At 44.5% G+C, this 23,759-nt stretch overlaps 2 protein-coding genes across 5 annotated transcripts in view; one reads left to right on the forward strand and one right to left on the reverse strand.

The window, feature by feature from the left end:
* Positions 1 to 6,906: 6,906 nt before the first annotated feature.
* On the reverse strand, positions 6,907 to 11,091 carry TMEM213 (transmembrane protein 213). 2 transcript variants are annotated; one of them, XM_061371940.1, is made up of 3 exons: positions 10,668 to 11,091; positions 8,817 to 8,882; positions 6,907 to 7,236 (listed from the first exon to the last, which is right to left on the reverse strand). In XM_061371940.1, the coding sequence occupies exons 1-3, from the start codon at positions 10,747 to 10,749 to the stop codon at positions 7,067 to 7,069; spliced, it is 318 nt and encodes a 105-aa protein (XP_061227924.1). In that variant the 5' UTR covers positions 10,750 to 11,091; the 3' UTR covers positions 6,907 to 7,066. The 2 variants fall into 2 exon arrangements, with proteins under 2 accessions (XP_061227924.1, XP_061227923.1); XM_061371939.1 differs by having other exon boundaries at positions 8,817 to 8,885; positions 10,668 to 11,085.
* A 387-nt stretch (positions 11,092 to 11,478) lies between these two features.
* ATP6V0A4 (ATPase H+ transporting V0 subunit a4) overlaps positions 11,479 to 23,759 on the forward strand; it is a 34,816-nt gene continuing 22,535 nt past the window's right edge. The window contains exons 1-8 of one of the 3 annotated variants that reach the window (XM_061371942.1): positions 11,479 to 11,670; positions 18,123 to 18,306; positions 18,785 to 18,863; positions 19,663 to 19,760; positions 21,099 to 21,224; positions 21,621 to 21,712; positions 22,747 to 22,873; positions 23,187 to 23,269. In XM_061371942.1, the coding sequence (XP_061227926.1) occupies positions 18,190 to 18,306; positions 18,785 to 18,863; positions 19,663 to 19,760; positions 21,099 to 21,224; positions 21,621 to 21,712; positions 22,747 to 22,873; positions 23,187 to 23,269 (722 nt within the window). In that variant the 5' untranslated portion in view covers positions 11,479 to 11,670; positions 18,123 to 18,189. Of the gene's footprint in view, positions 11,671 to 15,801; positions 16,247 to 18,122; positions 18,307 to 18,784; positions 18,864 to 19,662; positions 19,761 to 21,098; positions 21,225 to 21,620; positions 21,713 to 22,746; positions 22,874 to 23,186; positions 23,270 to 23,759 lie in introns of those variants that run through there. The other 2 variants (XM_061371943.1, XM_061371941.1) reach the window with 2 other exon arrangements.

The following is a 23,759-nucleotide window of genomic DNA, read 5'->3' on the forward strand; positions in this document are numbered from 1 at the left end:
CCCCCTGCCAGTACGCAAGCTGATTGAATAGCACAACCTCTCTTCCTAAACCACTTGTGATGCTGGTTTGTATGAGTCAGGAACATTTCTCATCAGTCAGACTCCCAAAAGCAGTTGACCAAGGCTGTAGAGTTTCTCCAGGAATTAAGATGTGCCTAGAGAGAAGTAAGAGCTTTCAAGTTTGCTTTTGTTGGAAGCATCTTTTCCCTCTTCCTGTTATATTTTATTTACAGATGGGGGAGAATGCCTGGTTTGCATTTCCAATTCTATTCTAATGTACACACTTCTTAAGAGCTCTGTCATGTTTCCATGAAAACTTCTCTAAGATTTCTGTCCTAAGGCTTCCTGGAAGTTGGGTTTCTCATGCAGGCTGTTTGAACACTTTAGTGCTGTGCATGATCCAGCAGTAGCTGAATATTGTTTGTGTTTCAGGAAGAACTCCTTTATATTCAAGGAAAATTAATGCAGTGTTACATTTGGCAATGTGCTGTGCTCTTTCAGTCCTGAAAATCAGATCTGAAAGAAACTTGGCTGAAGAAATATGAAATTTTAAAATACTGGAATAATAAAAAAGCAGGAAGCTTTTATCCTTACACTTAAGGAAACAGGAGAAGGATTGTGGATTAGCCAATATTAGTAGTACTTCACTGTAGTTGCCAAATATGAAATGATAATGCAGTGCAGGTGATCTAAGCATCCACAAACTCATAAACCTATTGCCAGATCTGTCAGTCCATGCAGTCCTGAATGAAATGGTTTCAGGTAAGCTGCCTTGTATTTCACATGGAACACTTCCTGTCAAGCATTTCCATGGATGAGTTTGATCCTTCGGATGATTTCTGCGTTCAGGCTTATGATGGCAGTTTTAGACAAGAACACCTCAAAAACTTAAGATTAAAGGTAAGGAGTCTCCTGTTTAGAGGATTTGTAGATGTGCAGTCAAGTATTTACACAATTGCTGCATCCTCCTTTACTTCACTGTCATGTGAAATAAAATTTGACAGAGTGCTGGAAAGCACATTCTTGCTTTTGCAGAGTAGAACTGCAAAGCAGTTAACAGAAGTTGTTTGTCACCTCCAGCAAACAGCATCCCTGACACAACATTGCCTACAATAATCTCACTTCTGCCTGGGAGCAGACAGCACTGTTTCCTGCAGCTTGTGCACTTCAGCAGCACTCAACACCAGTGCTAATGAGTATTACTAGTCCTCTTTAGGAATGAAGCAACATCTCTTACCTAACATTAGCACATGTGTATGAGAATTTAGTATAGCTCGGCTAACACATGGTGGTTTCTTCATGTATCTGTGCCCAGATGGTTGCCACATTGGAACTGAATGTTGTTGGGCTAATCTGGTTTGAATATATGATATGTTGGAATGTCACCAAGGGGAACAGTCTGGCAGAGACTGCTTTGCAGATCTCTCCCTTCTCTTCTTCCATTTAGACACAGTAGACAGAGCTGTAGAGGGCCCAAAGAAGTAATGTAGCTCTTGCTCCAGAAAGTCACACTGAAAAACTGATTTGGCTTAATCATGTAATCTAGAAGCTACAAGCTAGGAAAAGTAGTTCTGGATCTCCTAGTGACTCACCAGCTGCAGTTCTGTATGTGGGCACCACTTGCATTTGTGATCAGATAAAGAGACTGGAAAAGCCACTGATGGGATATTAATAAAAAGAACTCCCTGAAGAGAAGTTACAAGAAAAGAAATATCAGTTGAGGGTCAATTAGATCTTCAGTTCCCCACTGGAAAGGGAAGAGAAGGAAAGGATGAGGCAGGGCTTTTGGGTTTTTGCAACCAACATTGGGCATAGTTATGAGCTAGGAATAAAGGGAAGAAAACTAGGGTATTGAATAAATAGCAAATAGTAAAAGTAAAGCTGAAATGAGTAAATAGTTTGGAAGATACAGCAGCCAAAGAGCACAGAGGTAGCAGAAAGTTTAACTAGGGCTTGGGGATTAGAGAAGTGTCTTCTATATGCTTGTCTTTAAAAAGAAAAGCCACTCCTGAAACAGTTGAAGGGTGACACACTCTGTTTAAGTTGATGCACAAACTCAGTAGTGAATATGTGAAGTTTACGGAAAATGAGATCAGGAGGAGAGAGAAGGGTGGAGGGAAACTGGAGGGATTGAAATCACATGAGAAGAGTTGAAAAGCGAGTCACAGAAAGGTACTTTTGTATGAGACTATCTGCAGTCCCCAAAGGATTCCTTTCAAAACACCAGGGGAAAATGCTGATAGAAGATAGGTCAGTTCTGTATCGGAAGGGTGCTGTATTTCACCTGTGAGGGGGCAGAGGAGGGGAAGGGAAGGGAGGATTGCTGTGTGCAATGTGGTCTTTATCTTCCCCCAACACCTGCTGTTGGGAGATAGAACTGGACTAAAGGGGCCTCTGATCCCACCTTGCTGTTGAAGCAGCACATGCAAGGTCTGTACAGCTTCATCTATTAGGTAATAAATTGCCCCAGGTTCTTTGGTTCCCTGAAGTAGCAAACCAAATCTTGGTGGGGGCCTTTGGAAAGAGAGAAATGGCAGGATTTGGGACTGACACAACATGAATGGTGTTTAGTTCGTGCTGCCCCCAAAATGTGTGTCTAGCAGGTTTATAAATAGAAGGTGTGACTTTATCACACATAACAGCGGAGAGAAAATGTAGACATTCACAATTAGTTTAGTTCTTTAGCTCTTGCAGCAAGGGCACCATGACAAGCAAGTGTGGGGTTTGGAACAGTGCTTCATCTGCTGGTCACTGAAACCGGACACTTTTCCCCTGTGACTGCAGAGAGCCTTTCATTTTGGAGGGAGAGTCAGTTCTGGGAGTGTTTTATGTCTGCAAAGCATAAAGGCCCATAAAACATTGATGATTTCTGATAGGCAGGAAAATGGTTAACTGAATGTGTCTAGATTTCATACCGTCAAATTGGACAGGAAAAGTCTGTGTGTCTCTTAGATCTGTATTTTTTCCCAAGCCTTTTGCAGACTTGGGAGACAATACTGTATTGTTTACCCTGTGTTAATGTCTGGAAGGTTATTATGAAACGGGAGTTGGAAATAACCCCTTTGTTTGCTTCTGGGACAGAAACCTGCAGCAAGGTTTGAGTTCCGCAACAGATACTGGTATCATCAATATCACAAAATAAGCATGATCTGGAGCACAAGGATGGGAGAGGGTGGTTACTTCCCAAGAATGCCTGTAGTTCATTCCTTGTCTGTAATTAATCACTATAATTTTCTGAAATCTGAGTCTTTATAATGCCTTTATAAAAAATTCCTACAGAGTCCCAGTACAGAGCACCTTTTCTGAGGAATTTAACCTCTGTGTTTTCTGTGTTTCATGTGAGTGGGAAGCTCCAATGCTTGCCAGTTTTCATCTCTGTAGTGATTCTGCAAAGTGTAATCATTGTAAAGTGCAACTGCTTAACATATAGCTCATTCAGTAAAACCCCAAGGATAAAGGCAGTGAGTAATGTGAGTCATTACCAGAGCAATGGTATCTAAAAAGATGAAGAGTCATGCATCAAGTACCAATCCATTTAGTCTTGAATTAAGAATTTTAAAAATCGTTATTCAGATGTGATAGATATTATCTCCAGGCAAATTACTTACCCTGGAATGCTGTGCTGCTGCTGCTAATGTTTTTCTCTTTTGATATTAGAAGTGCTGATGGTGATTACACCTCCCTACTGCTCTGTTTGCCTATCCAAGATCAGCAGCTTTCCCAAGTGCCTTCTGCATCTCCCTTTCCTTTCTAGGCACTATTGTACCTTCATGCCTGAAATTCAGACACCTTGTCCAGAAAACATGAAGAACTGTTCTGGTTTGATCAGCAGTGTTAAGGCTCAAACTTGTGGTTTTCAGTCATGATTATTTTTATTCAGCCATGTAGGTTTCAACCATTTTTTTACTTTTCCTTGTTCCATATGAGCTGGAATAGATTTCTTCTCTATCCCATTCCAGTTAAGAACTTTTTGATCCAAGGACATAGAATTTGACTAGACAGACAATGTACCATAAATGACTGGAGTGTTAATGCTTCCATCATCATTCTGTGAAGGTACTTTGCAGTTTAATAAGTGATATGAACTATCTTAGTTTTTAAATGCTTTGAGATGTACAAGGGCCTAAACCAGTTCAGTGCTACAGCATGATATTGCATGTTGCAGTCTGAAGGGGCACCAAGGTTTAGCATAGCTGATAAATCAGAAATTCAAGGTTTCCTGTGGGAACAAAAAAGACAAGCTTCCTGAATTACAAAGAAAAAAAACCAAACCACCAAGCAACAAAACAAGGCATGTGCTGGATGTTTGTGTAGCCCCCTTGAAGTCAATAGGACAGGCAAAATAACATTAGTTGGGGATCTATTATTGGAGGTATTGTAATGTCAGTGATGTTATTAGGAACGTGAAATAATACACAATAAATGAGTACACTAGTCTATAACATGATTTAAAGACCACATTTATAAGGCATTGTACTTTAATTTGTACATTAAAACCAGACCACAGCCTTTTGCTGTGACTTGTCTTAAGACAGTGGTTATATCCCACGAGCTGTGCTACTGTGTGTTCCCTACCTAAAAACATTCCAGGAAATGTAACAGCAGACAATAGAGAATCTTTAGATTATATTTAATCAGGTATGGATAATCCACTTTGGCACACTAATTTTTCATATCATAATTGTATGTCAATTTCTCAAGTCTTTTGGGTGCAACTTTTTCATTCCACACTTTCTGTAACTACTGACAACCTCCTGAAACTCTGACAATACTGATCAGGCTTTTCTCCTTTTACATGGTATGTTGCTTTGCATTGTATTTGTGATTGCCCACCATGCCTAGGATCAGTACCATACATGGTATGTACCTTAGTGAGTCTCTTTAAAATAATCTTTTATTTCTGTACTGAATTGCATAGGAACAGATGAGATGTTTACATTGGTAGCCTCTGAGCTTTTGAGATGCTGCCACTTTGTTTAGGGATCCCGAACACACTGGGATCCCAGTGTGTCCCAAAATACATTTTATTTATGCTCATAAAATTCATTACAGGGCTACATTTTTCTAAATGATTCAATCCACTTCCTATTAAGTCAAATGACTCGAAAAGGAGAAGCTATTGATCAAACCTGGCAATATCATACGTGTGATGCACTAAGGAAAGAAAACGGTTGTATTAGATCAGAGGTTTACAGATAACTGTTCTAGAAAAAGTACACATTTGACATCAGAAATGATCTGCATTTGTATACCTGATTGTGCAGGCTTTAGGAAGACCCAAGAATTGTCCAGTTGTTATGAAGCTTTTCTGTGGCTGTTGTGTTGGGCTGTAGGACATTACATGCTTACAACACTTAAGACTGAAATACTTCTGTGACAGGCTGCATCCACTTATAGCCTTAGCCAAGGAATTGTGAAAGCTATGAAACACATCTCCTCAAAGATGAAAGCCAGTGCCATATCCAGCAGGTGCTTCTGTGTTCCCAACCAAGAGAACAATCTCCGTATGACTGGAGAACTGTAGGAAGAGGTCTGCAGAAGGTAGGCACTAATGCAGTATGCGCGGATTTTTTCACGGTATCACAATGCTTTCACGCCAGTGCACATTTTCCACTATTAAATCTAGTAAATCAGGAAAAAAATCTTGTATGTAGCTAGAAGATTTCTTGTATATCAGTGACTGTGGAACTCACTGTTCTTTCAGTCAACACCAACAATAAGATGTAGGCACTTTGATCAGGACAACTCTGTGTCATTTCAGAGTGATGGGCATTTCACTCCAGAAGACTTTGTGTTAAACGATACTAATGATAGGGAAGGGTGTCTTCTCCTCAATGTCCAACTTGTACCCATTCCTGTTGATGGTAAGCAACTGCCCATCACTCTGAAATGGCATAGTTGCTCTGATCTAAGTGCCTGGTTGTGCCAGAACCAATTTGAGAAGTCTTAAACTGGTTTGTAGCTTTTCCAACTAGAACAGTTATGCACTGATAAGCTGAAGGAAGGCTTTAATGATATTTAATGGATCTCTAAAAGAGCTTGATTTTATTAAAGGGTAACTATGTTTAATTTCAGTCTGTCTTTAGCAGGTTTGCTAATCCTTTGTATATCTAGATGGGTTTAACATAGATTTACTCTTTTAATAAAGACAGAAATCAAACTGATGCAACCGCCCCAAACCAGACAGTTTGACTGCAGAGAGCCAAATCCTCCTGCACAAATGTTTCTTGTTAGAATCATGTTTCTAACAATTTGGGTTGAGTATTTCCTTGCCAATATAAGCTTTATCAATATAAACCAGTGAGAATCTTCCCATCAGTAAGAGTGTTTATTATCATCTTGCGTAAATAGGAACAGTTTTGTGTATGACTTGGATATGCTGGCTTAAACCTGCTTGTCATGGTTCATCTTGGTTTAGTTAGTCAGGCACAAGCCGAACAAATACAACCACCATTCAATTCCTACAAAACTGCACATATGAACTCCACTAGAAAAACTAATTTTAATTTCAAAACAGCCCAAACAATCCTGAAGTTTCCAGAACAGAGCTTTCACTGGTATCAGTTAACGGACTTTAAAATAGTGCAGGTGAGTGAGAAGGACTCAGTATTATCAATGAGTTACGTCCACTTATTGATGTCGCAACCTGGTCTGTAGCTTAGTAACAGATCTGGTAAAACTGATCCTCCAGCAAATATATTTGCCCACTTTCTGTTTCAAAGCCAAAGGTTATGAACTGGGTTGTTTTAAGGCAACATGCTACAGACTAGTGACTGGTCCTTCCGCACCTCATTCTGCTGGCACAATCACAGCAAGCATGAAATGTCTTGGGGAAAAGGTTTTCTGTGCAATGTGGGACACAGGTGGTGGCTCACAGGGACATGCCTGCTCCACACCTTGGCCGGGAAAGATGAAGCCCCAGCAGATGCCCTGATTAGATTTGGCCATTTTTGCCTGCAGGTACATTCCATTTCTGTTTTGTTCCTTAAGAAGTGATTGAAATGCTTTGTCAGTCTGTCTGCGCCTCACTGCTCCTAGGTGCTGCTGCTTGCTGGCTTGCCCTGCTTCAGGCCACCAAATATTTGGGTTCATCAGGCCGGAGTTTCATGGCCTTGTCCACACAGAGCAGGATGAGAGTCAGAAACCAGAGGCTCCAGCCAACGGCCGCTGCAATCCATCCATAATCATCCATGCCAGTTGGGCAGCACATGGCTGCTTGCGTGCAGATGTTCACGTCTGGTGGAGAAGAAATGAAGTGAGCTGATGGGAGGCTAAGTACATACCAAGTTTCCTTTGCTAGAAGGCAGGTGAGATGGTGACTTTACTGTATGCCCTGTGGCCTGTCATTCTGCTTTGGCATCTTTCCCCTAAGCCTGGCTCTTAACCTAGGGGATGGCAAGATTCAGTTTCATCTCCACATCTTCAAGACTCAAACACCCCTTTCTGGCCAAACACCTGAGCTGCTCCTCTTCACCACTCTGTCCACTATTACAGAAATTTTTTTAAAACACCTATTTAGCATTCCCCTCAGTCATTTTCAGGAATGGAATAGGATAGAAGTAGTTAGTTAAAATTTAAAATAAACCCAGAGTAGACAAACCTCCATGTAAGAGAATAAGAGCTTAGGTACGCAACACCTCTGCCAGTGGCTGCTCTCTGCTAGGCTGTTAGCTGTGACTTGTGCATAACAACAGCAAAACACAGAGTCATTGGAGATCCCTGGTTTATGCATTTAAAAATTAAATAATTGTTAACAATTCCATGTATTTTTTCTTACATCTTTTGCATTTTAGTTTTTATTGTTTAAATCAGCCCAATTTCCTAAAGTCAGTGAAGGAATATGTCAGTAGTTGTTTAATTTATGTTGATATTTAAAGGTATCTGCCCTACTTCTTCCATTATGAGGACACAGTGAAGATACCCAGCTTTGTGTCTGCATCCCAGGTGGTAACATGGAAACATCAAGGGAAGCCTGGAAGATCATGGTACCCCTTGGGCTGGAAGAGAACGGAGCGTGAAATCCCAGCACACAGGGGAACTGAGGCAGCCAAAACCACCTCGCATCTACGTGCATTGTGTATTGATGTGCACAAAGCTTGTCACCTGTGAAAAGTGAATGCCTCCTGAGCATGGTGAAGGGCAGGCAGCCTCTTGTACATTTCCAGGGAAAAGCAAAGTGAAGGTGCTGCTCGGCTGCTCTAGTTCATGTACATTGGGCAGGACCATGTTCCTGTGCATTGGCTTTCAATGCACTCCGTTATAGTTGTCCTGCACTGTAGAGAGCAGCTCTTTCCACAACAAAAGAGACATGGTTTGTGTGTGCCTAGAGAAGGGAGAGAGGTGCCTGACCCCTATGCCATGCTTTGAAATCGTGTACGTCAATTTGTATGCATACTATAATTTGGGAAGTGCAGGACTGCAGGGGTGTTTGACATTTGGATGGAGGATGACTCAGGGAGGACTGGTTGGCTCTCAGGTTGTCTGGGACTGGCTGTTTGGGGGAGACCTGGTAGCTGGGGGGAAGAAACACTCTTGAGAATCTGTATTGTGCCTAAAGGCAGGCAGTCTGCAGGGAGCTTTAGTACACACAAATTGAATTAACTATGAAATAGTCTGTTCACAGCTATGAGTCCACCTGAAGGTACCTAAGGTATTATGGGCACGCCAGTGGAGGAGTCTTAGAAATGTGTCCTAGAGTTTCACCCACAGTGGCAGGCTTCACAAAACATAAATCCTCTTCCAGGACAGTCTCTCAGTCACCTGTGTACTTTCATCACCTGACTCTATTATGGTAATAATGATTTATAAATACTTACTAAGACATGGTGTTTCGTACTCAGTTGTGAGCATTGAGCTTGTTGAAGCATTGGAGACCTCTTGAGCTGCTGCCAGAAGGAAAGGACATGAGAAAACGCAAGTTACATTAAAAAAGCCATATTGGGCATCGAGCACGAAAATCTAGAAGCCTTGCAGAGGTCTGTAGGGTGGCAACAACTTGGAGAAAGTAAGTTCTTCTCCTAAACATTGCAGCAGCAAGGTATGCTTTCTCATCCCACCACTGTGTACACAGGCTCTGGAGAGACCTGCTCTAGCATCAGGCATCATAAGCAACTGAATCACTGTGCCTCTACCTGGGTATGACCCTCGTGTGAGCCATTCTCTCAGAGCTCAGATTATTCACTTTTTCCAAGCTACAGGGGCATATTGAGCAACGACTGAAACGAGAGAGGGCATTCAGCATTCAGTGGCATGGGGAGACGCATGGCCAGTGAGCTGCACGTCTTCCTCCTTCTGCCCTTAGAAGATTTCCAGTAACTTCAGGGTGTGAAGGAGACTGGCAGAGCTGAGGGCTGAGGCCATCTGTGGAGAGCACCAGCAGAGCCACCACAGCCTTGGTGAGGAGCTTTGGCTTTGCCACGGTTAAGGTAGAGTTGTGCCTGAAACTGTTCTGGCTGAGCTCCAGCTCAGGCCAGCACAAAAACTAGTCAAGGCTGGAAAATACAACATACAGGAGAAGCTACAGGAGTAAGGACCTGCACGCAGATGGAGGGGCTCCAACGTGCTGCTTGTCCACAGACCGAGTAGAAGCTATGGGAGAGCTGTCCCCAGTCAAACCATCCCTCTGAGCTGATAATTTGGAGTGTGAGAAAAATCAATTCCAGCCTGATTTCAGTTAAGACTTTCAAATAGCAGTTCGGGTTTAGTTTCAGCTCAGGAGAACAAAACAGAACAAGACCTCTTACCAAACTTCTGCTTTAAGTTTGGTATTTTCCATGTAACAGCAAATAAACTGAGGTTGTCCTGCAGGTGAAGCCCCTCTTAGGGTCACCTGTTGCCCAGCTTTGCATGTTGACCTGACAGGGAGGCAGCAAGACCAGAGCTTTCCTTATGGCCACTGACACACTAGGAGCGGGTCCCTGGGCAGCCTGCTCCAGGGAAGGGCCTGAGTACTCCCCATTGCTCTTTCTGACTGTGCTAGGCCTTGCTGAATTACTTTGGCTAAACCCGTGACGGTTAATAAGTACCTCACGTGAGCACTAGAAAGAATCATTAAGAACTGTGTGTGAGCTGTGATACCAGCCAATGGATCATGTTTATAGACTCTGCAGCCCTGTCAAAGCTAACCCATCTTTAACCTGGCAGGTCTCAGCTGGTGCTGATACAAGAATGCAGGCAGGAGCCTGGCGGGAAAGGAGCTGCTCACAGGTCCCAATTGCATTTTATTTTTAGGCAGCTTCTACAAGTAAGGAGGCAGCAAAGCCGTATTTCCCACAAAAAAGCACCTAGTAAGAGCTAAACCAGACTATACTGAGCCTCCTGGGTGGTATTCCAAATGGTCCCTTGCCTCAGCCAGTATGGAAGGCCAAGTAACCGTGGTTTCCTACCCCCTTGCTATTCAGTAGAGCAACCTAGAGCTCAGTCATATTTACACTGGCTCTGTAAACAGCTGGTAAAAGCACATCTCTTCAGAAAGATTCTGTGATCAATCACATCACTGATAATTCTCAATGGCATTAGTCAATTCCAGCTCTTAACACTTTTTAAATGAGACAAGGGAGCCCACCTTTTTTTAAAGGAACAAATTATTGTAAGTGGGCAACATATTTTGGTATGGAGCAGGGGAAAAGGCAGGGAATAGAAACCAGCGCATGAGAGAATACACATACCAGCTGAGCAGGAATACCAGAGCACGGCGGTGCAGAAGAGCACAGTGATGGCTGCCGAGGGCCCGCAGGAGGGGTGCTTCATGCCGGGGGTCTAGCTCCCACCCAGGTGGTTGCACAGGTCCGGCTGCTGTCGCTGGCAGCTCTGGTTCAGCAGGTCCTCGGTATGCTCAGACAGCTGGTGTGCCCCGCAGAGGGTGGAGCAAAGGAGCTTCCTGCTGCCAGGACACCTTGAACTTTCCTGCCACAGCCGGGTGAGGGGAGAGAAGGGCTCTGATCAAAACAGCCCCAGCAGGAGGTGGATACCCGCACTGAGGCAGGCGGAGGGCTCCTGAAGGTCAAGCCAAGAGGTTTCTCCCCAGGATCTGCTGCAGCTGGAGGGAGGAAAGGCCCCCGGAGCGAGCCGTTCCCAAAGAGGCCTCAGGCAGGTTGCTTGGTGCTCTTCAGCCCCAGTCACTCATAGCTTCGGGTGCTGTGTGAGAACAGAGCTCTGCAGGGCCTGTTCTGGATGTGCAGCCATCCCATGGGAGGCAAGGGGGAAGGTGTCTGGGGTGGCAATCCTACTAGAATGGACAGTATTTAATAATTACTTCTTTTTTATCTCACCACACTGCTGAAACCCGTAGGGGAGGGATGTAATAGACTTCCCACGTGAATGGCCTAGTACAGGGTGCTGCAAGAGATGCAAGACTGAGGTTTGTTCAGTCTTGAGAGTGAAGCCCATGTAGGCTTAGCCCTGCCTTTTTGGGGTGAACCTGCTTGTCCTCCCCACTCGCCACTGAAAACACTCTTCTCCATTCCAGCTGCATTCCATGGTGCAGGGGGCACAGGCAGCCAAGGGTTTGCCCTACAGAGAAGGCTCACCGAGCAGCAGATGAAGGCAGGCCTGCCAGAAGAGGCATGTTAACCCCCCTTGTCTCCCTGTTTTCACGTCAACACGCCGCTGGGGCTGGCAGAGTTAGGGCTGTGGTGGCGGGTCCATGACAGCCACCTCCGGCTGTTGCAGGTATGTGCGTCCCTGTCCTTCAGCTGGCACCCAAGCAAGGGGTGGCCTAAGGTATGTTGTCCTCTGCTGGCAGCCAGGCTGGGTGTGTGACCCCAGTGGCCATCAGTCTTGGCCTCAATAGGCTCAAATCACAGCAGGAGAGGTGCTGTAGAAACACTCCAGCTGTTCAGAGTTGTTTGAATTTAATCTATAGAAATAATAATCTTCATCTCTGCCTCATTTTAGCATCTAAATCCTTTTGTGCTTGCTGTCTTTAATTCGTGGTTTTATCTGAGTGTTCTGTTGTGTCAAAGCTAAAACGCAGCTCTTTGCTGGGGAAAGGCCTTTCTTCCAGCTTCACCTTTCCCTCTGGAATTTCTCACCCATGATTCCTGCTGGAAGTTGATCTGGCAGTTAATTTTGCAAAATAAGGAGTACAAAAGTGTTGTGTGCAGCACAAAATGTTTGAGGGGAAATGAAAAGGCAAAACTGCTCTGATAGTGCATGAATGATTCAATTTTTAATGAAATGTCTTTTAACTATTACCTAAATGCTCTTTGTCAGCTTGCACGTAAATGTGCCCATTTCTAAGGGGTGCTGAAAATGTTTTGTCCAATTAACTTAGCATATTTCTTTTCCTTTCCAAAACGTGTTCCCTCCATGGCTCAGAAAGGGCCTGCTGTAAAGCCTCCTGGAGCAGCAAACAGGCTGTGCTTGGCTTTGGTGGTTTTTGGATCAGATTGGAAATGAAGGCTTTGCTTGATAAGTTCAGACACAACGGGAGCCCTGTAAAATCATCTCCTGACACAGATTTGGTTTTGTTTCATTTCTTCTTTGTAACTCATTCACATTTCAGTGTTATGACTGCCTGAAGAGTTATAAGAGTTTCCAAAGCCTTCCCCAAGCCTGGTTTCTATGCATCACATGAATGCCTGTCTCCACAGGGGTATCCTGGCACATGAGGCATGACAGCTGCATCAGTAGAGATGGGGGTTTCCTCTCCTTGGGGTCCTCTTTCCATGCATTTTTCAAGGCAAGACTCCATTTATTCTTAAATTAGGTACTTCCCCACCCCTCCCTTTGGAGACTCTTCCACAGTGTGTAGGGCTGCTGGTCAGCTTTTCCTTATGATTATGAAGGAGGCAATACCTACCATTTGGTATATTTTGTGCCACAGAGAGCTTTCCAGTTAAGGTTCTCTGGTGACCGAGGTGTACCCTTGACACATCACCACCAGGTGTGGCTCTCAGCAAGTTATTACCTTTGTCACACACTCACTTTGTCTATATATATATTTTTCTGTTTACATAGGCAACATGCTTGTATTTTCAATTCCAAATAAAAGCTGATTGCTGCTGCAATCCTTTTCCATTTCAGCAGTGACCCGCATGATGTCAAGTGAGCTATAGCACAATATTTAACTCAGGGCAAAGCACACAACTCTCGAGAGAGCATCAGAGCTGGTACATCATCTCTGGTGTATGAATGATAGGAGGTTAAATCTCTTCCATATGACACTTGAGGTTGGGTTAACTACACCCCTACTCTCATTTTACTGTACGTGATGTGCTACTCTACTTATCTGCTGTGATAGGAGGGAGCTTCGGTGAAATAGAGCTCAAAACTTAATGTCTCATGTAGCCACACAAAACCTTCTGCATGGTGGAGCTAAGCATGGAGTGATTATAACTGAGGTATTGATCCCAGAGCTACCTACAGCTGCTGAAGCTTCCCTGTGCTACTGAAAATGGTGACAGCCCAGCTCTGGAGGGGTTGCATGTCTGGGATCCCCCTAAGCCCTGTGTGTTGGCATACTGAGATTGATGATTAGCTGATAATTCCAAGTTGCTATTCACAAGGGCGCTATGGAGCCTATGAGATTATGGTGCTCAACACCAAGGAGGATGCTAGGTGGTGTGAGACCACAGGAGTGAACTGTCTCCTATGCTTGCTTTGTAGATAGCAAAATCTTGAAATGATGCTCTAGAAGAGGCATGTGTTGGGAGGGCAGGTCTGTCTGTTAGCATCTCACTGTCTTTGTACTGCAGGGTTAGCTCCTTCCCAGGTGGCATTTATAAAGCTCAAAAAAGCTTAAGGGCCTTTATAAAGCCCTCAAAATGGCTTTAAAGAGCTCAAAACCTTAAGCCTGATGCCAGTAATTTGTCCATCAGGGAGGGGGCCATTATGTTTAGTATCCTCATTGATGTGAAAAATAGCCATTTAAGATAAAGCTACCTGTGAACAAGGGATTTGATTTTTAAAGTGAGGCAAATGGAGGGACAAAATCCAAACCCACAAAGGTTTTACTGTTTAAATGAAAGAAGGGGAGGAAGGATATGCTTTCAATTGCACAGAGGAAAGCAGCTCTAGCATTTTGAAATACCCCACAACCCAGCCCTTTGTGTTTCTCAGTCCAGGCTGGGGTTGCTATTAGACAAATGTTGAGCCTGTGGCCTTGCTGTGACCTCATGCTGTCCCTCTGGAGACCCCAGTGAGGGAGTGCAGGTCTGCCTTCATCTAACCAGGGCAGAGCTGCCAGCGCTGACAATGAGTCCACTGACAGGGCTCCTCTGAATTGCGCCTTATCATTAGCTGTCATCATCTCATCTTTAATAATAAGATTGTTATAAAATAACTTTCTTACATCCACATGCCAGAGGCATGAAATAGGATATGCTTTCTGCTGTTCTCTACCCAGGAACAGGACAGAGGGAAGGGTAAGAGAGATGGCTTTGTCCCTGCGCTTCATGTTAGCTAATGGGATGGAGTGACTGGCGTCATGTGGCTTGCTTTGGTGACTGTGTGTTGAGGGCTCCTTCTGCTCCCCCTGTCCTAACAACTTGTAGGGAAGTAGCTGAGTGATGGCTTTGGGCCTGAGTAAGAGCAGCATAAGTGGAAGCAGGAACAAATCCTGGTATTGTCAAATGAGCACAACAGCTTTGCTAGGGAGAAGAATGTGCTGCGGGTTTAGAGGTGGAGGAAGTAGCCTGAGAAGCTGCTTTATTTTGTTGTGTCAATATCTATCAGTTGATAACTGAATGATGACTCCTCTTATTTATCATAGCACAGACTGGAAGGCAGTGTCCTTTTTCCATACCACCTTCTCCACAGCACTGCATTATGGCAATGACTTCACCTCTGCCTTACCAGAAGTTCTGATTTCCCAGCAGAAAATGCTGACTTTTGGCAGCCTTTGCTCTTTCTCTTTGGTAGTGCTGACGGAGAAAGCAGAACTGATCTCCAGCAGTGGCTGGCACAAGAGGCGCACAGTGCAGCTAAAGCAGGTAGGGAGCCAGGGAGCACATGGCCAGCTCAGCTGGGCAGCTGCTGAGCAAAATGGAAGTTTTAGCCCACCTATCAAAATTATCTTATAATTTTGAATACCTTTTTTTTGGGTCATGCTGCTGGGGCAGCTGGATTTCAGGAAGTGGCAGGAGTCCCCTCGCACTAGCTGGCCTCATGAAGCAGGGCCACTCTTCATTGCTTTTCAATAGAAAACCTTTGTGCTGAGAAACACCCTGCTGTTACCTTTCCTTGTTCCCTTTGGACAAGCTATACCTTTCAGCTTGTTGGGTCAGGGTTACTGGGTACCCCTGGAAAAAAAACAGGTCTGGGAAAGCAGTTTTTTTAGGGGGTACTTTATAGTTTACATATAGCCATGCATTTTCATTAGGTCTTCTATTGAGATAAAACTTCTTATGGGTGCTATATCTAATAGTGATCCAGCCAGGCTTATTTACCAGAATGAAACCCTGCCTCCTCCGACTTCCATGGGAGCTGATCCATTGGTTTCAGGAGCAGCTGAATTTCTCTCTGGAGGTCCTACTTTAGCAGCTGAAACAGGAGAAAGTCTATAAAGCCACTTTTCCCCACAGTTTTTGTTATTTCAAGGGGTGAGAATCAAGTTCCTTGTCAGCATTGCCCCAGGCTAGCACAGCTCTGCTGGCTGAGATCCTGCCCTCCTAGCCCTCTCTTTGCTGTACCGGTCTGCCCGTCCCCTGGCTTCAGGAAAATTAATCTCCCATTGTTTCCCTGTCCTTTCCCGGCTGCTTCCAGTGAGGAAAAAACAGCGAGAAACAGCGCAGAAGTCTTCCACCTCCCTGGCGACTGATCCTCCATCCAAGGCTTGCAAATGAGTTGTTACGTGTTTATAGCTCTCCGTATACAGCAGGTTTCAAAGGTTCTTGCTCGGTTTTGGGTGGCCAGGGCAGTGTGAGTCGACATGCCCCATCTGTTGTTAGTCTCAACAAGCCGTGTGCTGCTGCAACACAGCTCGCCCTTGTCGCAGACCTGACACAAGGGTTGTGACCAAGCCAGAAAGAGCTGGGTCCAGACCACCTGGGGGGTGCTTCAGGACGGAAGGGGTTTTCCTCCTCTGGTCCAGACCAGTTCTGACTAAAAGAAAAGGTTTGCTGTGCCCTGTGCGAGACAGGACAGTTGACCTGGGTGCTTCGCTTACTGCCCTCCTCGCCCGGCAAGGTGCCTGCAGCCATGCCAAAGCACCATCCTGCTGTTTTCGCCTGACGGGACGCGCGGCTAGCCAAGGGAAGAGCTCGCCTCTTCCTCAGGGGCTGGAAAGGAGAGCGGTGGCTGAGAGGTAAACCTGAGTAACACCTTCCCCAAGGTTAAAAGCACTGCGGTTTACCCTGCTCGAAACCAGGTGCGCTTTAATGCACTTTAATGCAGTGCACTACTGCTGGAAAACAGCGACTGGGGAAATTAAATGTTCCTCTTCCTAAGCAAAAAAAATGGAGGGGAGGAGGATGTTGACAGAGGCATGGCTGCAGCAGGTGCCTTTGGGAAGCCTCCTGTATCTGCAGGAATGGATGGAGGGTGAACGCTCTGCCTTTTCAGCAGGGCTGGGGTGGGTTTCCTGGCTGGAAAGAGGTTTCTCTTTTTATTCTTCGTTTTGCTCTTGTTCCAAATCAAGATGAAAGTGAGCCTTTGGGGGTTTTTACTGACTGATTACCAAGGAAAAGCAGAGCCCTTGGTATGGATGATTTTAAGCAGTTTAAGTGAGGTATTTCCAAATATTGCATTTGAGTTTTGTTCTTTTAAGTCTAAGATTTTAATGCTTTCTTTTTTAATGGAAATTAACTGCAGGTTTAGAAGCACAGACCTGCTTTAAATTCTAGTCTCTTCACAATTATCAGTTTAAAGAAGTTAAGGTGGAATATTCTGATGATCTTTTAAACTAAGAGCTAAGGAATTTATTTTTTTTTTACTTCCTTGGATGTGTAGTGAGGCTCTCTTGCAGCTTTTGTGCCTTTTTTCTGTGAAAAACAGTTTGCTAAAACATTTCCAACCAACTTTAAAGATTACAGCCTTACTGAACCCACTGGAGCTGGCACATTGTATGTTTTCTTTTAACAAGCTACTTGTTATCATATATTGTATTTTCAACATCTTAAATTGTTTAGTGCATGTCTAGGGAGAGTAAGAAAAGGAAAACTCGCAGGGTAATAGAGCAAATATAGGCTTGTTACTACAGTGCTTCTGTTAAACAAGCCTTTAATATCTTGCAAAGTGTTTCATATTTAAGATAAATTTTTCACATGTTATAAAGAAAATTATTAGAATCCACATTTTAAAAAGTGTTGCAAGACAAGGTTCATGGAGAGAGAATTGACTTCCCATCCCTGACAACAAGTAGAAGTGAGGTTATAAAGGGATTTTGTTTCGCTATTTGCAAAATGTAGGTTTGCTACAAAATTACATGCATGCAAGAAGTGTATCTACTTTCATCCTTTTCACTGGGAAAGAATAATTACTGTGTTTGTGCATGCCAATCAGCTAATTTTGTGCAAGAACAACTAAAGGCAATTTGTATGTTCAGGTTATTGAAAGTCAATAATAAGAAGCGTATGACAAAAGGCTCTTTTGTGAAATGCACATGTCATTTTGAAAACAGTCCTTTATGGGGAGTAAATGCTATTTAAACATGAAAGTTTGTTTTAATTTAAATGAAATACTCTTCTCTTCTCCTTGTCCCCATATAACATGTTCCAAATGTGTTCGCGATGCTCTGTTCACACTCCCAATGAAAGTGATAAAAAACAGTCAGGCCTCTTTCACCCATCTAATTGCAAGGTGAAATTAATGATTTTTCTTCTCTGTGTTGTGGAAGACAAGTAGAAACCAGGTTTTTCATAAGCTCATTGTCCAGAACCCAAATAAAGGCCCAGAGTGCAGTGGCCTGAAGCATCTTTCGTCTGGCAGAGGACAGGGCAGGGTATTTGCTCATAATCTGTCCTAGAGGACCAGAGGCTCCCCTCTTTCCCTGTGTCACATACATACTTAAGCATCCACCACTGCTCTGGTGGGATGAAGCCTCATGTGGGTTTAAGGAGGCTTTTAGGAGGTAAAGAAGCCTTTTGAAGGACAAGACGGGTAGCACTGGGTTAGCTTCCAGCATCTTGACTCAGTGATCACAGTGTTCTTGCAGTGTTTTTCACCTTCTGGCACCTCCCTAGGTAAGGAAGACTGTGCTGCTGCCATCAAGGCCCCCACAGACACCCAGGTTGGAGGAGAGCAGGCAAAATGGCCTCGATCTTCCGGAGTGAGGAGATGAACCTGATGCAGCTCTTCCTGCAGGTGGAGGCTGCCTACTGCTGCGTGGCCGAGCTCGGGGAGCTGGGTCTAGTCCAGTTCAGAGATGTGAGTAGTACCTAGCCAGTGCTGAGCTGTGGGAGATGTGCCCTGGAGTGTGCTTGTCCTTCCCTCAAAGGAGTTGGGGAAGGTGCACCTGCAGGGTGGTCAAAAAGCCCTTGGCAGTAGTGGGACTTACTAAAGCTGATCTGAAAGCAAATCACCATGTTGAGACCTTACCTATCCCTGAGTACCCATCCAATGAGCACCCTCTGCACAACATTAGGATGATTTATTCCACCACCATAAAGCAGGGTGTCTCTCCATAAAAGTCCATTCCAGACACTTCCTGTCACAGCAAGGCTTGGTGGAAATAAGCCACAATGTCCTTGGCCATAAGGAAAACCCAAGGTATTGCTTGTCCCTGGGTGTCTGTTAGATGCAGTGGTGTTGGTTGGCTGCACCAAAGGCGTTCATTCTCTTCTGATGTTAAAAATGAGCCTGGCAGTGTGCAGCCTCCAGGCTTGGTTTTCCCTCCTGTTTTTAGCTGAATGTGAATGTCAACAGCTTCCAGAGAAAGTTTGTGAATGAAGTGAGAAGGTGTGAATCCTTGGAGAGGATCATGCGTAAGTAAATGCTTGTCAAATGCAATCGGCTTTCTGCCAACTGGCGGTGTGGGATTTATTTCTTTGTTAAGTGCTCTCACACTCTGGAGCAGAATTAGTGGAGAAATGGTGATGTTTTCATCTGAGCCCCTGCAAATGTTTTGCATGCGTCAGCTAATTACCACTTCACCCCATATGGGCAATAAATTGCTGGTCCTGTTTTGAAAATGGTTAACTGAACTGAAAGGAGGTTAATTAGCTTATATAAAATCACAGGATAAATCTGGTGCTGGGCAGGAGGCTAATCCAGAAAACCTGACTGTTACATCAGTGTACACATGCCTCCTGTGGCCAAGGGCTTCAGCCTGGGGACAAATCCTTAAAGCCCAACCAGCAATGCTTGTGGTGTCTGCTGTCTCATGGACATGTGCTTTATGAGTTCTGCATTTCCCCACCAGTGCTGTAGCCACTGTGATAGCACTTGCCATTGGTAGAGAGAGGAATGAAACCTGACTTTGCTGCATGCCTGATTCACTGGCCCAAGCAAGGGGGTTCCATGCTGGCTGTAGGTTCTGGGGCTCAGGGATCCAGCTACCATGACTTCAGGAGAAACAGAGTTCTTACTGAGGAAGGATACTGCCAGGTGTCCAATTCTTGATGGCTGCATATATGCATTTGGATGATGGCCCTTGTATATCGCTTCCCCTTGGCACATCTCCATGTGATGCCTTAGTCCTGACAGGGACCTTAGCAGGAGCTGATGACCAGGATGATGCAGCAGGAACAACTGTATAGATACTTCTGTGTCCATTCCTTGCAGGTTTTCTGGAAAATCACATTGAGGGAGACAGTATTGAGATGGTCAAACTAGAAAAGCACCCAGAGACCCCTCTGCCTCGGGAGATGATTGATATGGAGGTACAGAATTTGGATCGGACCAAGGAGAGAAGGGGATGTGCACCAGGATGTCTGTGATGTGCTTGATACAGCCCTCCCCTGCAAGAAAGTATCCGGTAGCTGAGGCTGGCACAGCTCTCCCTGCCTCTGGAAGTGTTCCCCAAGTTGCTCTCTCAGCAGTTAGGTTAAGCCTGGTCTCACTGTATGTTCCTAAAGGATCCCAGTCTTTACCATCCTCTGTGAAACATCCTTCAGGTCCCACATATTAGTGGAAAGGTATCACTATCACAGAATGCACCCCTCACCCTGTAGGAGACAATTAAAAGGTTTTTGGGGTGATGAATCATAGAATACCAGGTTGGAAGGGACTCAGAGGTCCAACCTTTATTGGCAAAGCATGACCTAGACTAGATGTTCCATCATCCTGTACAGCCTAATCGTAAAAATGTTCAATGTTGGGGAATCCACCGCTTCCCTGGGGAGATTATTCCAATGTCTGATTGTGAAAAATTTCCCCCTTGTGTCCAACTAGAATCCCCTCTGTAGTAACTTGTATCCATTACCCCTCCTCTTTTCCATGTGACTCCTTGTAAAAAGGGAGTCTCCATCTTCTTTGTAGCCACCCTTTAAATACTGGAACTTGGTAAGCTGATGTTAGAACCAGCTTCATTGCATGAAAAGCCCAGGGCTGTCTGTATTAGTAGGAGTATCTTTGTGATATAGTAGTATTGAGGCCTTGCTTTTGGTTGTGCAAGGGATGGTTTATTCTAGCTCAGTTTGAAGCTAAGATTACTGACGAAGTAATTTTTAAATGCTGTACATGTTCATGACTAGAAAGAAATACTATGCTTTCCAAGGCCTTCAGCTTCATGAGCAAGGTGGTTGCCTGATATGTTTCTAGACCCACCTAGAGCATTCATCCTCACATAACTTTTGTCTGATAGCTATGAACCTAAGCTAATTGGCTGTATGTAGGCTGCTTTTGAGGTCAGCCTGTTCTGTAGGTGTGACAGCCAGTCCACCTGGGATCTGAGATGTCCTGTGGGAGCCACAGAGGGGCCAAGACAGGCTAATACCCTTACACCATGCACCCACTTACCTGTCTGTGCTTTGGTCAGGTGAGTCAGAATTTTAATGCCAGAGAAGGACAAAGCATTCAGCAGGGAATGTGGCAATGTGAAAATGAGGCATTGATGAATATAATCCTACAAACATGGTGTTTGTTAAAAACAAAATTGCTCATCGAACATTTCTGTATTCCCTCCTGAAAAAAAGCCCAACCATCTGTTTGAGAGGTGGTATTGGCTGAAGCATTGGTCTCCTTCAGAGTTTTTATGGATATGCTTGGACCCTAAACAGACGGTGCTGGAGAAATTTGAAGCTGAGCTGCTGGAAGCCAACCAGAACCAGCAAACACTGAAGCAGAACTTCCTTGAGCTGATGGAGCTCAAACATCTGCTGAAAAAAACTCAGGACTTCTTTGAGGTGAGAGGTCTCTTTGCTCTTCTATCAGAGATGTGGAAGGTTCCTAAAAGTACTGATATTTTCATTTGGCACGTTACTGAGTTTTAGTCAAAACCCATCAGACTTTACCACAAGCCAGTAAGATATGTTTGCAAAAGCACCTCAGTCACTTTGGAGCCTGCATTGCTTCGTGAATCAATGGGGCTCAAGAAACTGGTTCCCAGATCTCTTTGAAAACGGCATTTATGCTTTTTGGTTGCTAAGATACAACTCACCTATTTTTTTTCCTTTGCTCTAAATCTCTGTGGAAAGCTAACTTTGGGGAGAAAATGTCAGGAGAAAAACATGAAAAGAGTTGTCAAGCTGGAAATGCTGAATGTTGTTTGTTTTTGTTTTTTTTTAACTAATGTTTTCCAGGCAGAAACCAATCTTCCAGATGATTTCTTCAGTGAAGACACATCTGGACTGCTGGAGCTGAAAAGCACTCCTGCTGCAGCTGCCAAGCTGGGGTTTGTATTGGTGATGGCCCCAGCCTGGGCAGGCTTCCCACCTGCACTTCATTGCTCTCACACTGGTACACTTCCTTAGGCTTTTTAGCAGAGGTTGCTTACCAGCCCCTTCAGCATAGCTGTTTAATGAAGATGAAAGAGCGACTGTCCTCCAAAGTTATCATTAAAACTATGGTCAAGTTATGGATCAGTGGGACAAATGGAATTTCATTTTCAGACCACCAGTTCCAGTGACCCCCTAGTAGGTAATTGACATCTCACCTGTGGCTTCTGGATACAGGCATCTGGCTACCAGCCTGCTTCTTAGGATGGATGTCTAAGCACACAAAAAGCTGTAAGGTTGCTTGCAGTGGGCTTTGTCTGTGGTAGAAAGCAGTGAGGCACAGAGGGTGAGAGATAAGGGAGTAGAAACACTACTGTGCGTATTGCTAATGGTAATTCAGTGAACAGCATAGACTCAAACATCTTTTCCTTGTGTATCCATCAGCTAGGTGTGGTGGAAGTTGCTGATTTTGATCCTCCAGGCTAGGGGTTTTATCTGCTCATGCTGCTATTTCTGAAGTCCTGTTCAACTCTTGTAAGCAAACATATGCCTGCAGAGGGCTTGCCTTGGTGGGTGTATGCCAGCATGTCATTCTGCAGAGGTGCAGTCTAGTGCTTTCTGGGAAAAGGAAAACAGGAGGGAGTAAAGATAAACCACCACTTCAGAATAGCTACCTTCTTCCTCTGTCATTCAGGCACTCTCTGTGTGACTTTAAGCCTCAATCTGCTCCTCTAGGAATCTAGCTAGAATTGTCTCATCTCTTCTTTTTCTGTTGGTCTGGGGAGGACTTAGAAAGTTTAACAGAAAGAACAACAGGATAAAGTCAGCAGATGGAGGCAAGAGCCAGGCTTGAGCAAGGACTTCTTTCCTAGTAGTTCTCACACCAGTGCCATGGCTATCATGGACTAGAAAACAACAGACTGTAAAATATTTTGTGCTAGAGTCCCTAAACGACTTAGAATGGTCTTGTAATTTATTTATCTCTGCTCAGGTTCACTGCAGGGGTAATAAGGAGGGAAAGGATGGTACACTTCGAGCGTTTACTGTGGCGAGCCTGCAGGGGAAATGTCTACCTGAGGTACACCGAAATGGATACCGCCTTGGAAGACCCTGTGACAGTAGGTGCCAACCTGTTATTGCTTCATGCTACTCCTCATGCATGCCTGTGACATGCAGGAACCAAACTGGTGCCCTGGCTGTGCTGCAACACCAGCTGCCTCACCAGAGCTGGGTGTCTGAAGGCACCTGTAGAACAAAGGTGGGAAGGTTTGAAGATGGAATAAGTTTCTTCGACATTGCTTTCACTTTTTGCCATTATTGATGCTTATTTTTCCTGTCTGGTTAAGATGCTTGTGAACCTTAGCAAGGTGGCTCTGTTACGGGGACCCTTCGCTCTTGGTAGGATCAAATTTTGCTTGAATTATGTTGCAGAGAGAAGAGGTGAAGAAGAATGTGTTCATTATCTTCTATCAAGGAGAGCAGCTTAAGCAAAAAGTCAAGAAGATTTGTGACGGGTAAGGCAGGTCTGTGGGCAAGGCAGAGGCAGAGGCAAGTAAGTACGTCCATGGCACGGACTTCCATGGAGGTATTTACCTGTCAGCTCAGGATGGCTGATTTTGGAGCTGGAAATCAGCTCTCCAGATTTCCAGCTCTTCAGCAGTCAGCTCTGCCACTGAGCTTCCTTCTGCTCCTCAGCTCTGCTGCTCCTAATTATGAAAGGTATCCATCACCTTGGCACTTGGAAATTGATGTCTTAAATTCTCCAAAGTGACTTAAAGGTCTTCAAGCTTCACTCATTATGTTTTTAACTTGGGATATTTTAAAGGGGCCTGTTTTTTAAGAAATACTCAGCATCCTTCCCCTGAAAACCAGGGGCCCTAAGTTGGGCACTGGAAGCATGGTAATCCCCAACCTGTTCTCAAGCTTTCCTGCATTCCATCATGAAAAAGAGGATGCTGTAGTTTATTCAGTCCTTTCCCAAGGCCTTTGAGCAATATCCACGTA

This window comes from Neopsephotus bourkii, unplaced genomic scaffold, assembly GCF_033783945.1.
Source record: "Neopsephotus bourkii isolate Nb327-2 ecotype Australia unplaced genomic scaffold, CSIRO-AGI_Nbou_v1 NB_1589, whole genome shotgun sequence".
In the NCBI taxonomy this organism is placed as follows: Eukaryota; Metazoa; Chordata; class Aves; order Psittaciformes; family Psittacidae; genus Neopsephotus; species Neopsephotus bourkii.

What these genes read in the sequence shown, in the direction of transcription:
- TMEM213 (XM_061371939.1), bottom strand. Translation starts at nt 10,749, where the DNA reads ATGAAGCACCCCTCCTGCGGGCCCTCGGCAGCCATCACTGTGCTCTTC. An exon ending in CTGGTATTCCTGCTCAGCTG is followed by an intron (nt 8,886 to 10,667) that starts GTATGTGTATTC and finishes TCCTTCTGGCAG; the next exon opens with CAGCTCAAGAGGTCTCCAAT. An exon ending in GTACGAAACACCATGTCTTA is followed by an intron (nt 7,237 to 8,816) that starts GTAAGTATTTAT and finishes CTTCTCCACCAG; the next exon opens with ACGTGAACATCTGCACGCAA.